At 26.4% G+C, this 16,187-nt stretch overlaps 1 protein-coding gene across 27 annotated transcripts in view; it reads left to right on the forward strand.

Annotated features, from left to right (window-relative positions):
• LOC107437615 (forkhead box protein P1) overlaps nt 1-16,187 on the forward strand; it is a 403,975-nt gene that overhangs the window by 282,241 nt on the left and 105,547 nt on the right. For all 27 annotated transcript variants that reach the window (XM_071186843.1, XM_071186848.1, XM_071186855.1 and 24 more), the window contains one exon: nt 6,710-6,844. In XM_071186843.1, the coding sequence (XP_071042944.1) occupies nt 6,731-6,844 (114 nt within the window). In that variant the 5' untranslated portion in view covers nt 6,710-6,730. The remainder of the gene's footprint in view (nt 1-6,709; nt 6,845-16,187) is intronic.

Genomic DNA, 16,187 nt, shown 5'->3' on the forward strand with positions numbered 1-16,187 from the left:
AATACATAATTTTTATGAAAATATACACTAGAATGTGTATAAAAATATTTTTCCGATTATGAAATATTTGATTTTTGTGAGAATATACATTAGAATACCTATTCATACTTCGATATAGTATCCTAAATATGAAGAACTGAATCTTTATGAGAAAATATAATAGAATATATATTAATATTTGGAAATATTTATCCCAATTATGAAATATTGAATTCGTATGAAAATATACACTAGAATAGTGTTTCCCAAAGTGTGGTACGCATACCCCCAGAGGTACGGGAACAGTTTAAAGGGGGTACGCTTACTTTCGCGAAATATCTTGCAACAAACGAAAATTTCATTCAAAAACAAAGCTAGCCACGAAAATTTTTGGTTACGTATTTATACTATTGGTTATTTTTTGCAGAGTTAATAGTTAATGTTTAGTGGTGTCAACAGCCAGTTGTGATTTTTAACTTTTGTGCAATTTTTTATAGTAAAAAATACATTCATTTTTTTGTCAGTGGTACACAGCGTTACAAAAAATTTAGAAGGAGTACACAAAAGTCATAAGTTTGGGAAATGTGTATAAATATTTTTAAATAGTTTTCTCAATTATAAAATAGTACTCAATTTTTAAGTGAAAATAAAATAGAATACGTTCTAATATTTAGAGATATTTTCCCAATTATAAAAAAATTTTAATTTTAATGAGAGTATGATTTTGAAAAAACGCATTAATAATTTTACATATAATTAAAAAAAGGAATTGTGGTTTAAAATATCTTTCCTCATTTTACTTATAAAAGTTGATTCGTAAAAATTTGAAATAAACATGAATGAGCTAAAGTTTCATATGATTAAAACACTTGCCGGAAAAATTCTTAAAATATCTATAATTCCGGTTTAGTATATCCATTTCATCTTGCACTTTCTTAATAAAAATATAACAATTCAAAATACGTGACTATAAAACGTGAACATTTAAAAAAAAAATTATAATATGGGTTTCGGATGAAATAATAGTTACCTTACCGCGTTTTTTTATCTATTTCAAGAAGCCTTCCGCGTGCATTAGTGTTGTTATATTGGGAATAAATATTTCTGATGAAAAAATGAGCCTATCTGAGTTTACGAACGTGTCTTAAAAATTCACGTGCATGCATCTTTTGTTTTCTCCATACATATGTCGTCATTTTTTATCGCTATGGTTACAACATCTTCCAATTATAGCAACTCTCGTATGTCTTATCTCCGACTTTTAACATTTTTAGACCTTTAAATAAGCTGCTCCGTTGAGATTTCTATCATTCATATCTCCGTTTTTGACGAGAAATTTAAAAGTAATCTACACGATCGTAAAGTCTTTCCAGTTTATTTCAATCATGCTGATAAAATGCGCTATTTGTTTTGAAAATGTTAAAGTAAGTTTTAAATTGTTTTAACTCAATTGTATTATAAAATTATATACGTTTTACCATTTAAATATTTTGTTTAAGCACAAGAAATTTTAAATAAATTATTAAAATTTTAGGCAAAATGTTTTAGCTTTAGTAGCAAGCAAAAAAATCAGTCCTTGATGGATTTTCAGGAAATTGTATAAAATTAAATAATAAAAAAATCTTGTACTCAATAAATAATTATTAAAATGCTGTATAATTAATATACATGTGTTATAAAAATTAAGAATCATCAATGAAAAATTGTACTTTGTACGGCTGAAATTCGCTGAGAAGATATTCAATCCACAGAATGTATTAATTAACCAGTCGTCTGAAATTCGAGCTATTTTATTTAAAAGAGTTAATTAAAATTTATTAATAAATGCTTAAGAATAGAATTTATTTTGAATAAATATAATTCTATAACCTAAATCACATTGATACATATTTTCAAATACAATATTTATTTATTTTAATTTTAAAATTATTGTATGTTGTGAAATGTAAAAAAATCATCGTTTTCAAATTCATAAAAGAATAAAATAAATACATAAACAAAATTTGTAAAACGCTGAAATATAAATAGCATTAAAACTTTTCTACTAATTTAGTTACTTATATTTAATTCGAATAATTTAGCTAGATTATTCTATATTTATTCTCTTAGTTCGAAAATACTCATTTGCTAATTTTTATTAATTTATTTCATGATCATGTTACATTTCTAAGTATGTAATGCTACTTCCAAAATTTTTTATCAATTTACTTCTTAATTTCAAACTTTCATTTATATTTTAAAAAGCATTGAAACCGTTTTCATGTTATTTAATCTAATAACTTTCAAAAATTTTATTTTTATATAATAAAACCAAAAATTTCACAAAACATTTTTTTGATGAACCCTTATTTACATTCGTCACTAAATTCAATATACTTTGACGTAAAAATAAAATACACTGTCCATATGAATCGCCAACAGCGCAGCATTGAACGAAAAGCAAATTTAAACATATTGAACATTTTCCTGTCGACGCAATTTGCTTTATTAAATAAAACAGCCTTGTTTCTCGAAATATCGTCGCCAAGTCCTTTCATTGTTTACTGTTCGAATTGTGACTTCAGGCATGGAAAATAACCGATGGCGGACCGGATAAAACCGATACTTCGTTATTTTTGTTTTTCTTACAATTCACAAATCCCATGAGGATGACATATCTAAACAGAGTGAATAAAGTTTGAGCAACAACCAAATTCGCCACCCCCCTCCACCCCCAATATTGTCAAAATACCGAATACAAGCCGATACAAATTTTACTGTTGATCCAGTCCCCAACATCGTGTTTATGATTGGCGACAAACACTGGTTTTAATTTGCTTTGCCTTTTCGCGACATATTTTAATAAAGTAAACTACGCTGTAGCGTTTGTTGTCTTACAGTTTGAAATGAAAATAAATAAGTTTTGTTTGGAAAACACTAAATGAAAACCCAGAAATTTTTAAAGTATTTATTGTGTTTGGTTCATTGAATTAGCTAAGTCAATAAATTGAAAAGGTGATGCTATTTTCTTTCTGAAAACTTGCATTTTATACTTTCATCATAGTACTATGTTGTTATATGTCTTTTACTCTATTAAATAAATCAAATGTCTAATGCCCTTTTAATAAGGACACCTAAAATAATTTTGAAAACTTTGCATTGAATAATTACTGATAATTTTCGTTTAAAAAAATCTATTACAAATATATTTTTAAGTTGTTCGCACATTTTTGATGATTTTAAACTATTTTTAAGGAATTTAAAAAGTCTTAGTTTTATTTTTAAGTAATTCAAGGACCTTTAATGTTATCTGGATGTTTTGATAATGAAGATAAGAGTGTATTCATTTTTTCTAATTCCAAACAAAAATTAAAATGCTACTAAAAATGATAAATTCAATACTTGAAAAATAAATATTTATTCAAACAATAAGAACTAGTTTATAAAAATTAAAAAAAAAATTTATAAACCCTCTGTTTGTTCTGTTCTGTAGTTGTTACTTTAAAAAACGCTCCTTATTTTACTATCCCATACTATTCTCGATTTTTCTACCAAAGGTCCGTTTAAGAGAAATTTGAGTCAGATAATCTATCTTTTACTACAATTTTTCTTTGAAAAAATAAAGTTTATGACGTCGTTATTCGCCGTACATTGTAAAAAAGGGTTTCTCAAAATTGAGCAAAAATGTGTCAAAATAGCTCCAAAACAAATAATAGAGAACCCCAAGTATTCAAAAATTATACCGCCTTAGATTCATTTTTGAGTCTAAGACGGTATTATTTTTGAATATCATTTTTAAACTTCACAAATATATAAGTAAATGTTTTAAACTTCACAAATATATAAATAAATGTTTTGAAATTAACAAAAATGAAACCTTTCACAAAAAATTTTTAAGCATCGTTCTAATTAATTTAACATAGTGTAAGCCTTACTTGCACTATATTGTTTTATTATTAATTAAAATCCCCCCTCCTGCAGTTACTGACTTATCAAAATTTTAATATTTATATTTGCTCAGTTTTTAACATTGTTTAGTTTTTGTCCGAGCACTATTAAACTCACCTTGTGATTTAAAAAGAAGTTGTTACTTCTTTTTAAATCACAAGGTGATTTAAAATAAAGAAGAAGTTGATATTTTAAATTGAATTTAAAAAAAATATAAATATAACTTTATATAGCTACAACTTATTTGTATTTAATGAAAAACGTTAAAATTAGGAAACCAGTTGCATTTATTATGAGACATTGCTACCTGTTACCTAAACCAGCTATCAATGTTAAAACTATTATTTTACTAAGTTCAGAAATCAAAGAAATATATTAAAATGTTTAATTTTATGCACATATAACTTTTTTTTAAGATGATAGCAATTCATTTTCCCTATAATATGTATTCCATGTAATATCGATTACTCGTTTTTACCTAGACCTTTTCGCTTGCTGCAACGATAAATCAAAGATGGTCCCTAAAGACGAGACTAATTACCACAAGTCTTAGACCCTCTTCTTTAGCATCCAATGATTTAATGATCCGCATCACTTCACTCCATTTTCCTCAATTCTTCTCACAGAAATCATCCCGATTTGGAGAAAACATGCAGAAATCAATCAGATTGCATCGCCAAACCTCTCCGGTCATATAAAAATTAACCCTAACTGTATTTTAACGAGAGACTTTACCTTCTCTCTATCTATCACAAACGATAAACGAACCAATCGTCTGCGAGGGAGGGAGGCAGACCCAAGAGGGTCTTCTCTTGTATAACCCCCTTGTGTCCTTAATGAAGTTTAAGACGTAATGCTTATCAAAATTTATAGCTCATTTGTGGCATCTTTAATGACGCCATTGTTGATTACGACTAATCTTAATTGACGCCAAACGAGGGGATGGGGATTTTTTTCCCTTCCTCCTCTGAGGATAAATTTTTTTTGGAGGAGTTTTGTGGATGAAGTTTCCCCTAAAAGGTATGATTGTCTTTACCACCTGTGTGTGGGGTGTGTATTTTTTAAGCAAGGTGTGCGTGAAATGTGGGTATTTTTTCTAAACTGTTTTTCAAAGTGTGTGCTTTTTTATCTCCAAAAAGAAATAAAACGATTGGTTACACCTGCCGTTAATACATGCGATAATGAATCTGAAAACTCTATTATGGAGGTGTTTTTCTAATGCTTCATTCGTTTAATGACTGGTAATGAGTTAAATTCAAATTGCGTTAGTCATACCAAAGATAAATTTATTCGATTTTAAATAACTGTATTTAGTAGCTATCATAAATTAAAAATACTTTATAATAAACCCATATGTTAAAATCCGTGTAATTATACAACATTTTATAACTAAACCATTTATTAAACGTGATTCAAATGCATCAACTGGCAATAATTTTGACTCAGTACACCAAATGCGTTTTGTCTTCATCATTAAAGATACAACGCTTATATATTTAAAATCTATGTTTAAAGAGTTCTTTAGTTGTTATATCATTTTGAAAATTGAAACGATTACTAAATACCTATTCGATTTTTATTTACTTCTTCTTTTGTTTGATTTCTACTTCGATATTCTTTAAACCCGTAAATCTCTTTTCCGTGAAGGGGCATGGTTAATATTTCCCCTTAGCTTTGCAGTTCATTTTCTAGGGGACAATATACGTTTGCGCCTGGCAAGCTTGGCACCCGCAATCACCTTAAATTATGACAAAAATATATCAGTAAATTAAAATAATATTGCTTAATGTCACATAATATTTTTTTCTTAATAAATACATTCGTATTCATAGTATTGACGCCAATAATTCCTTACATTAATACTTTTAATTTTTCACAAACAAAAATTTTAATGTTAAAATGGCATATCATAAAATGAAAGTACCTGAAATATCAAGCTCTAAGTATCAGAGCCTTAAAAATCGCCATAAAATAACTGTATGTGTAACAGTGTATTTTATTACGACATAATGCCATCAAAAAATAACTTATCTACAAAGAGCTAAAAATCTATAGAAAAACAAATATCGTAGAAAACAAAAAGTGGATGAAAATTAGCAAAACTATTTAATACACTTTTTTAAATAAAAAATGCTAAATAAAGATCGGAAAAAGTTAATTGTCTCTTATATATAGCAATGAATGGAACACAATTTTACTTATATGACGTGTATATGATGTTTATTTGTAAATATTTTTCTTATTTATTTCATTAATTTAATTTTACTCTCAGTCTATTAAAAATTCATCTTAATTATTCGTCATGTTAAATGTACTTTGCTTTTTAAAACATTTAAACTCTGAGGATGAATTCACTTAACCACTTCTGTTAGGTAAAATATTTAATGATTCATCTTCCCAACATTTTGAAAAAAAGAATTTTATGTGAATTAAACCTACAATAAGTATTGTAATTGTTAAACATTTAAAAAAAAATAATATTTTATATAGTTCATGATGGACAATGCACAAAAAATACACATTGACTTATTTTTACATTAAATGCTTATCTAAACTTTAAAATTTTTAACATCTTTAAACAAAAAGCTTTGAAATCCTTTTTTAAACGATAAAGTGAAGTGAAACGAGTAAAAACTATAAATCATCGATGTTTATCTATTCATGAATTGTCTCAATCTCAAATTTCATCTCTCTTAGTCCATGAAACTTCAAGTACATTTATGAAATACAGAGTTTTGAAACAGATCGTGAGATTACTATTATATTCCTGTAGATTGACATTTTTTTATTATTTTATTTTTAGGTTCCTAAGACGGGACATGGCATGATGGAGCATGAGGAAGATGGAGACGTCGCGATCAATCTGTCCAAAAATCAAGCTCCAAGATCTGCGGACACACCTAACGGCAATGCCGAACCAGAAGATGGTGAACCTCAGGTCAGATTTTTTATTTTATTTATTTATTTCAGAATTTTATTATTTGAATTTTTCTTAATTTGAACAGCTGAGTTCAGTTTTCGAATTTTATAATTTGAGCTTGTTTAGTGAGGGAATAACTCAATTCTTTTTTTTTTAAATATTTATAATTTTGGTTTGAAAAAAGATTACTTTTTTACAAATTTATAATTTGAGACTTCGTTTACTTTTAATTTCCAATTTGAGACTTTTTGAGTTTAAACCAGCTCGATTTATTTTTAAAAACTGTATAATTTAAGACATTTTACTTCAAAAACAAACTCATTTAAGAAAAATTTCCCAATTAAGACTTCAATTATTTCCCTGTATAACGTTTTAGTACTTTTAAAAAGCTCCAAGATTTAGGATTATTTTAGGGACTGTCTAAAGCATATTTGTTTTAAAGTAAATTTCAAAGACAGGTGTAATTTTGGCACAAATATACTTTAATTCGTTTCATTTTAGTAGAAAAATAGTTTCATTTCAGTATTAAATTTTTTTTCTCTTCAAAATAATGTTTGAGAAACTAAATCTCTTTCTTATAATATAAAAAACTTTTTTTTAAAAAAAAAATGCTTTACTTTAAACTTTAAATTCGAAATATTTCTAGAAAAAAAATTGAGTGTTTTAAAATGTTTTTGAAAAATTTATAAATTTAAAAATTATTGCGCGAGAGTTGTTCTTTATTAGAATCACTTATAAGGTTTAGAATTAGAATGAAAATAGTGTTGCTAATTTTTAAGTTACTTTGTTTAAATACTTGTGTAAGAATCTGTAAGAATAAAGTGTAAGAATCTGATATTTGTTTATGTTTAGTGTTAATTAGTATTTAAACCAAAAAATAATTATTTTTCAATTTTCAAAACAAAATCAAATTTTTCCTATTTTATCTTCATAATAGAGTATGAAATTTTGCCAATTTTATTTCGAAAAAAATATTTTGTTTTATCAATTATTTTTTTATAAGCTTGAGCTGTGTATAAAAATAAACAGTATAAAATTTTGGAGAAATAAATATGCAACAAAAGTATGTATTTATTATTTAATTTTGTCCTGTACTAAGCACGAAAAAGATACAATTATTAATTCTCTAAATAAACTCTGTTATCGACATTAAAAAAGTGAGAAAAATTAAAGCAAGAGCAAACTCAAAGCACTTCGAAATAAAATTCGAAAAACCCAATCATTGCTGCAAAGGCGGAAAGCGCCAATTTTTACTAAGTGTGCTATCATTGCCGCCTTCACCGCCAAACTCGAGAGAGATTAATAACTAATTAAATAATTACAGACTTGATGACTCTTGCCTTTTCGACCTCTTGTAACATCGCCAATCTTTTTCACTGGAAAGTGAGGTAAGGGGAAAGAGGGAAATACTCGCTTCATATTCTTTAATATCCGTAACCGTACCAACACTTAATATGCATCAGCGTTGTTATATGTATATATAAATTTTCACCGTGTTTTCCCATTCATATACATAGACAAGTTCGTTGGCAAAAGAGCAGTACCACTAGATACTATATCTTGTGAAATGCTTTTAAAAATGGGTTGTTGGTCGTCTAATGGGGGAAATTAGGAACATCAGGTGGGGCCTCTGAGTTCTCCTATGCAGCCCTGATGGCCCCACTAATGACACAGCGATGTGTGTGGTTCAGGGAAAAGAGATATTTTTTCCCTCTGATAGTCCCCTGATACTCTTACAAAACGTAACTCCAAAACGCATTTCGCTCTTGGCGAGATAACGCCAAATGCTGTTCCTCGCGATAGTTGGAAGTTAGTTTTTATTCCGTTCTGTCACCGGGAAGTTGGGAAAAAAAAGAGTAAATATTAAAAAATGAGATGATTTCTTTTTATGTGCTTTTAAATATTTTCTTTGTCATTTTTTTAGTTGTACTTGATGTGGGATGATTTGCAAAAAAAAAAATTTTTTTTTGTCAACATATACCTTAGTTACCGTGCCTCATTTGTAATGTTTTTAGTTTTGGGGTTCTTGCTAATAATACCCATGAAAAAATGTTCTGAAAAAAGTTTATATGGCAGCTTGTTATTTCTGTTTATGGGTAAACTTATCTCTAAAGCGTTTTTAACGAACTTTATTTTATTTTTTTTAGATTTATTTTGATTCTCCCCAGTTTTATGACTCTAACGGGGAGGAATAAATGTATGATTATATCAAGTAATAAATAAATAATGCCTGAAAAACTAGCTTACTTTGCGTATGTTCAAAAGACTGTGTTGTATTTATGCATATTAATAAAAAAAGTCAAATTTTCATATTAATGCTAATTTGTTTCATTTGATGAAGTTAATTTATTATTTTTAAAGCATCGTAAAATTTCATGAGTTTTGTTAGTTATCCTTTTAAACTTTTTTTAACGTTATTTTAGAAAAAAAAGAATTGTTTTCGAGAAATAAAGTTGGCAGTTTTTAAAGTAAAATTTCAGCTTTATTTTAAAATTCTAATTATTTAATTACATTTATAATATTTATCAAATACGTCTTATTTATATATTACTTTTTAAAAGTATGAGATATTTCATAGTATTTATGAAAATATCCATATATTTAATATACAAATTTACAATATTGTCTGTATAATATTTCATTTATAAGAATATGGTGCACACTTATATAAATATATATCTTGTCTACTATTTCAAGCAATACAAAATGATAATTTCGTATAATAAGTGATAATTGATTATTCTAAAAAACTATAATAATAAATTATTATTTATCATCTTGTATTCTTTAAGATAGTTATTAAATATAAATTCTATTACCTATTATAAATTTAGTTCTAATATTCTAAAAAAATTATTTGAATTTAACTAAAATCATAATAGCTGCAACTTTCCTAAGTTTACATTTTAAATTGTATTAAAAAAAGGAAAATAAGAAATATTAAATGCAAATGTTTATTTCTAAACTAAAGTATTTTAGTTATTTTTTTACTCAATTTTTTTAAGGGATAAAGACTTATAATAAAATAAAAATGACTTGAATAAATCTCTGACAAATCTAAACACTTCAAAATATAAATGCCTCCTATTTGAGTGAAATAAATCGTAAACACAAAAAGTATCAAAATCACTTTTCTCCTTAGAAAAACGAAGTCTGATTCAAGATATAAAGAAAAAGTCAATAAATGAATTCAAATCCGTCAACATAAACTCTTAAATAAAAAAATATATAAATAAAAACTCAGAAATTCTCAAGTGAAAATCGAACAAACGTGAAAACGAAATCAACATCTCCAAAGGCAATGATAGGAAGAAAAAAAGAATAAATAAATAAATTCCAAATCCCAAAAGCAAAAGGAGAAGTTTTTTGGAAGAGAAAAAACGATGCCAGTATCCCACAAATAAATAAATGTAATAAATGGTGCCGTTGAAAAAAGACGCTGTTTGTTGTTGTTGTTGTCATCGAATAGAATTGTAACAAAAGCGGTGGCATCAGCTTTCTAGTGTATCGGAGTTGAGTGGCGCGGTAACTGCGTTAAAGATTTGTTTTATGACTCTGACACTTTGGCTAGCCCTCCACGCCCCTTCTTATTTCGCCTCCTTAAATGCACTTTCAGCTGATCTCTCCGTACAGCCAGTGATTTTAGGGACCATATAAAAATTATTAAAAATAATTTTTAGTATTTTTTTCTTAAATAAAAGTATTTAATATGTTATTTTGTTGAATTTTTTTACATTTTTCTAAAAATCCTGATTAAATTCAACTATGAAAAATAAGTGTGGTTAAAACTACCAAAATACTGTAAAGTTTGCCGTGTTTATGGTTCCATAGAAACACCAACAAAAATATTCACTGGTAGAACACTCGGTAATTTTTAATGAAACACTTTATTTTTGCTGAAATTAAAATGATTTTAGTAAAATTAACAGTAAAATATAGCTTTAAAATATGTGATAGAGTTTTGTAATTTTATCATGATACCTTACAGCCTGTCATAACTTTTGGTGGCATTTTTTTTAGGTTTTGTATTTTTACTAAATGTTTGGTAATAAGAACTATGATTTTAAAAGCAAGAATTTCCTGTAAAACCAAATTTTCCGATAGAAATCATATAAACAGAAAAATTACCAAATGAATGGTTTAAATATAATTTACTTTGATTTTATTAACCAAAATTATGTTGTTTTTTTAGCTTATAGTTCAGTAATTTTACCAGAATTTTTTTCTCTGTGTGTTGTTACCTTTTTTTCTACTGTTACTTCACTAATTCTTACTGTGAAAGTATTTAATTTTTAATAAATTGTGGTAAATTTATCTTTCGTAAGTAATTTTGATGATTCTAATGACCCCAATTGCACTTGTATAAGTTTTAAATTTTTGTAATTAAGATAATATAGACTCTTGAAACAAAATTGTTTATTCATCCGAGCTAGAGTTAAGAACTAAATCGAAATTTCCGATATTTTCATTACTGATTATTATTGTTTAAACACTGATTCTAATTAGTTTGCTTGATTCGGTAATTCTGTTATTTTAGTTCGGAACAGTTGCATAAAATTGATGATTAGAAGTAGTTGATTCAAATCGAAGATTTTAACAATCGATAAGAACTTTTTCACTCGAAATTTGATAATATTTCATTTGAATTAGAAATTGGATTGTTTATTTTCTATTTTAATTCATGGTTGATCAGCGTGTAGGTTTCTTTAACTGCTAATTTTAATGAAATTAAAAATGACACGGATTCTTCTTTAACAACTTGAATACGACACTAATTTTATCATTGTATATTTCATGAAAAACTGTTTTGAGACCTTTTGCCTTCTGATTTGGATTTTACGTTTAATATTATAGTATTGCTAATATATTATATAAATTTTCTTTTCATCAGCAACTATTTCATAAAATAATAAAAAAGTGCATGTCAAAAAAAGTTTAACAAAGAATTCTGTCAGTTATTTTATTACACATGGACTTCTCTAATTATGAACTTAATCATTGAAATTGACCTGATAATAAAAACCTCTGCATCGATAAAAATATGTATGTTCAAAACTATGTATGAGTAAAATATATGTACATTACTAGCTCATATAATAAAGATATGTGTGTTAAATCATAAAAATATAATGTAAATCTCAAGTTTAGCGGCCATTTCGAAAGCAAATGTATAATAAATATTCGAATTAATTTAATTAACTTGCAAATCAAAGATAATTAAATAAATTGCTTTACAATTTATAAAATAGCAATAATAAAATGTTATTCAGTAGAGCGTAACTTCTAATCAAGTAAGACGGAAAAAATTCCATATTTTGTAAATATGTTTTGAATATGTAAGTATGTGATGTAACTATTTTCAGAAATATTTTTAGTTATATGCGAATTGTTTTTTCGCTTTTTTTTTTGAAAAGCTAACACAAATTTCTAGGCTTACAACTTCTGAGTTTCTTTTAGAAATAAATACGAACATTTTTAAAACAACCCCCTTATAAAAGTTCCAGGCTCAAACGATTTTTTCTCCTGTGACGCCTCGTATCCTGACAACCCCTCGCGCTCTGTCCGTTGTTGTTCATCAATTTCGAATACCCCAACTCCGCATCTCACTTTTAAGAAATAAATTCAGCAAGAAAATACAAAAATATTTTTCTGCACCCCTCTCTTCACTTACATCAGAAGTAAAACCACCCTCTTACCCCTTATAAGATCCCTTACATTCTTTTCTCTAACCATGAGTAACAATGCCTTCGTAACTCCGTTTCATCAATCANGTTCATGTGTATATATATATGTGTGTGTGTGTTAGGTCAAAACTTATTTTTCCTGAAAAAGTAGAGAAAAGAATAGAAAAATTCATGATAAAAAATAGTTGGTGAGAAAAAAAAATTTCACGAGGAGAACAGGAAATTATAAGCCAACAGTTTATACACGTAGTATGTAACAACAATAAAAAAATGAACAAAAAAGAAAAGAAAAGGTGAAAAAGTGCAACCAAAAATAAAAATAAAATATTTTGTTTTGTCTGGTGAGAACGGTAAGAAGCAGAGTGGTGTAAGTTTTAAAAGTGCTAAATAACTCTTAAGATTTTTCTTTTTTTTTCCCCGTTTTTTCTTTACAAAATAAAATGTTATTTTGTTTTTGCAATGAACTGTCACGTCTTGTTCAAGTTTCGTTGTTGTTTTAAAATTAAGGAATTCATTTGGTTTTGTATTTTTTATTAAGTTTTAATTTGAGATTTTAGAAATTATGCGAAATACAACCTACTGATATATGTAGTTTGACAATAATGAGTATTATTAGAGAGAAAACGTTTGTTCGAATTGTCATTATATTTAAAATCAGTAAACTATAATTATTTTGTACCTATTTTGATTAAAGCAATTGAGTTTTTCTCATTCGTTACTGAACTTTTTTATTTTAATTTAGAGAATTTTAATTTTAATTTACGCATATCATCCTAACGCGTTGAATATCCTAACAAAGTGTTAGTATAGTTAAATTCTTAAAATTATCTCAAATTGTTTTTAATTACATTTTAGAAGTATGCATGTATAGTGTTTATTCTTATGAAATTATTTTTTTTCTATGAATTTTGAAAGAAACTCTAAATCTTTTTTTAATTGAACATGGCTTGAACTTTGAAAAACAAAGTCACTATATTTTAACAAAAAATAAACAGATATGTACTTAATTAATTTATTAAATCTGAAATTTGTACAATTTCTAAAGCTAATTATTTGGAACAACTTAATATGAGCCATTAGAATTTTTGAGAAAAATTCAATTTCTGTTTTAAGGCGAATTGTAACTAATTGAAATTTCATTAAAAAAATAAACTAGTTTAAAATACGAGCCATATTTGTTAAAATTTTTTAAATGCTATTAAATCCATCTTCAAAACTTCCCGCTTCTTAAAGTGTACACTCTATGCAATAAATTTAAATTTAGTGTAGGAAAAATTTGGTAATTTATTCAACTGCTCCTTAAAAAATAAATTTATTGAAAATATGAACAGTATTTATTAGAATTTCTTAAATTACATCATTAATTACGTATACAAAACTAAGCGTATCTGAAATATATTTTGCCTACGAGGAATTGAATTTATATCATATGACAAATTTTGTTATTAATTCAATTATTCGTATGAAATTTAGCTGTTTTTATTCATATCGTATTTACTAAAACTTGCTAAACATCACTATTAAATACATAAACCAAAAAACGCGTTTCTAAATAGCATTTAGTGTGCAATGTATAATATTTTTCATTGGACAAATGTGGTAGCTTGATCAGATATATTTAATAAAATGAACTAATTTGAAATATAAGCCGTTTGAGGAGCATTTTGTTTTCAGAGAATTTAATATTTATCATATCACCAATTTGGTAGCTTTTTAAAATATTCATAAGAAAATGAACTTGTTTAAGGCACGAACTTTTTGTATTAAGACTTTTTAAATCATAACATTAATTATCTACTAAACAACGTAATCGTAAAGTGTATTTTGTATTTGATCTTATTATAAAAAATATAGCTCTTTGAAAAGTATAGCCTTTCATTATGGCATTATGAATTAAAATAAATTTAATAAACATAAATTCAAATAATTAAAAACGTCTTATTACAAATTTTTCCCATATCTACTAAAATATATGTCTTAATAAAGACATTTTTATCAGACCCTGGCACGCCAACATATAAAACAATTTCATCATAAACATATACCATTTTCCCTCAATTTAGCCAAGTATACCGTTTTCGGCAACTTTTCTAAAAGCGGAAGCTAGTTGTATCTTTTTTTTGTATCCAGTTGTTATCATCTCCTTTGCTCCTACTTCCTAAACTCCGTGCCACAATTTTATCCCTAACTCCTAGATACACCCGCACTCTATTTTTCCCGTCTTCCGTGTACAAAAGAAGTATTTAAGTTGTTGGAAGTATTAAATGCAGTCTCGTATTCTTCACCTTTTTGCTTTTGACAAATTTCTCCATCCTTCAACCAAATAAATAAATTCCGGTTTCAATCCTCTTTTTTTTTCTTTCGTGGGAATTGCTTGTTGTATTTTTATTTATCGTGTGTTTTCTGTTTTCATTTTTTTCCACCACTCGCTTTTATGTATGGAATGATAAATAGTGTACTTTGGCGAGTTGGTTATGCTTTTGCTTTATTCTCCGCCAAGCGGGGATATGACACCGCGCTGTTTGGCTTTAAAGAGTGGTGATAAATATACTTGATTTGCGAGGAAATGGGATTTTAAATTTTAGAGTTTTGATATAGCTTCTAAAATGTATTTTTTAACGAAATATATTTATCACTCTATAAATAGATTACTTTGACGTGTGTCAAGTAATTGTGATTTATTATTTAATTATTTTTTTCAGGATTGATGTGTGTTCTAAATTTATATTAAATTTCGGTTTTGAGAATTCAAATTATTTCAAGTGAACTTATAAATACGTATGTTGTATGTATTATAATTTAGTTACATTAGTTATATATAATAAAACGTATTTACATTGTATTATCAATAACTAAAGAACTAAAACAGTATAATATATACTCTATGACTAATAAAAACTGCTAATAAATCTATTAATAATTTTTTAAACCGTATTTACATTTTGAGGGAAATAAATAATAGCTTTACTACGCTTTTATACTTTGTAATTAATAGATTTATAGATTTACTAATAGATATACTTTTAATAATTAATAGATTTGTTTTTGAACAATTACAATAAATAAAGTAATTAATATAATATGTGTCTTTTGATTTTCAACACAGTTCAAATTATAGTTAATTTTTCTTCTATTTTCTTTATGAATGCAAAATGCAAGTGCAAAATTTATTAAAATTTCTAAATTGCTTTTGAATATATTTTGAATTGTTCTAAAATATGTAAATGTTTTAAAAATTTAAGAAAATGCTTTATTGGCATTTTAACAAAATCTTTTAAATACAATTGTTGGATGAAAGGTAACTTGGTTATATAAAACTAGAAACAAATGTTTTAATCATTTTGAAAAATCACGTTTCCGGTTTTTCATCATTTATTTGACTGTAAAAGTTTTTCTGCACAAGCCAGAATACGACATTGCGTAAAAACAAACATCTTTCCCATTTATAAAAATTAGAAGAAGAGTTTATTATAATGAATTTGCACACAACATATTAATTCGTTCTAATTTATTAGGAAATAAGAAACATTTTAAAATGTATTTGTGTGAAGCAAATAAATATTTCATTACTTTCTAATGAATTTGTACCGGACTAATAAAAAAAGAAGTTTATGTTATTCTTACGCGCGTGAATTTTTTTTTTTCCTTTTTGATGTCTTTTAACACGTAATAAAGAA

Source organism: Parasteatoda tepidariorum, chromosome 10 (assembly GCF_043381705.1).
Source record: "Parasteatoda tepidariorum isolate YZ-2023 chromosome 10, CAS_Ptep_4.0, whole genome shotgun sequence".
Taxonomy (NCBI): domain Eukaryota; kingdom Metazoa; phylum Arthropoda; class Arachnida; order Araneae; family Theridiidae; genus Parasteatoda; species Parasteatoda tepidariorum.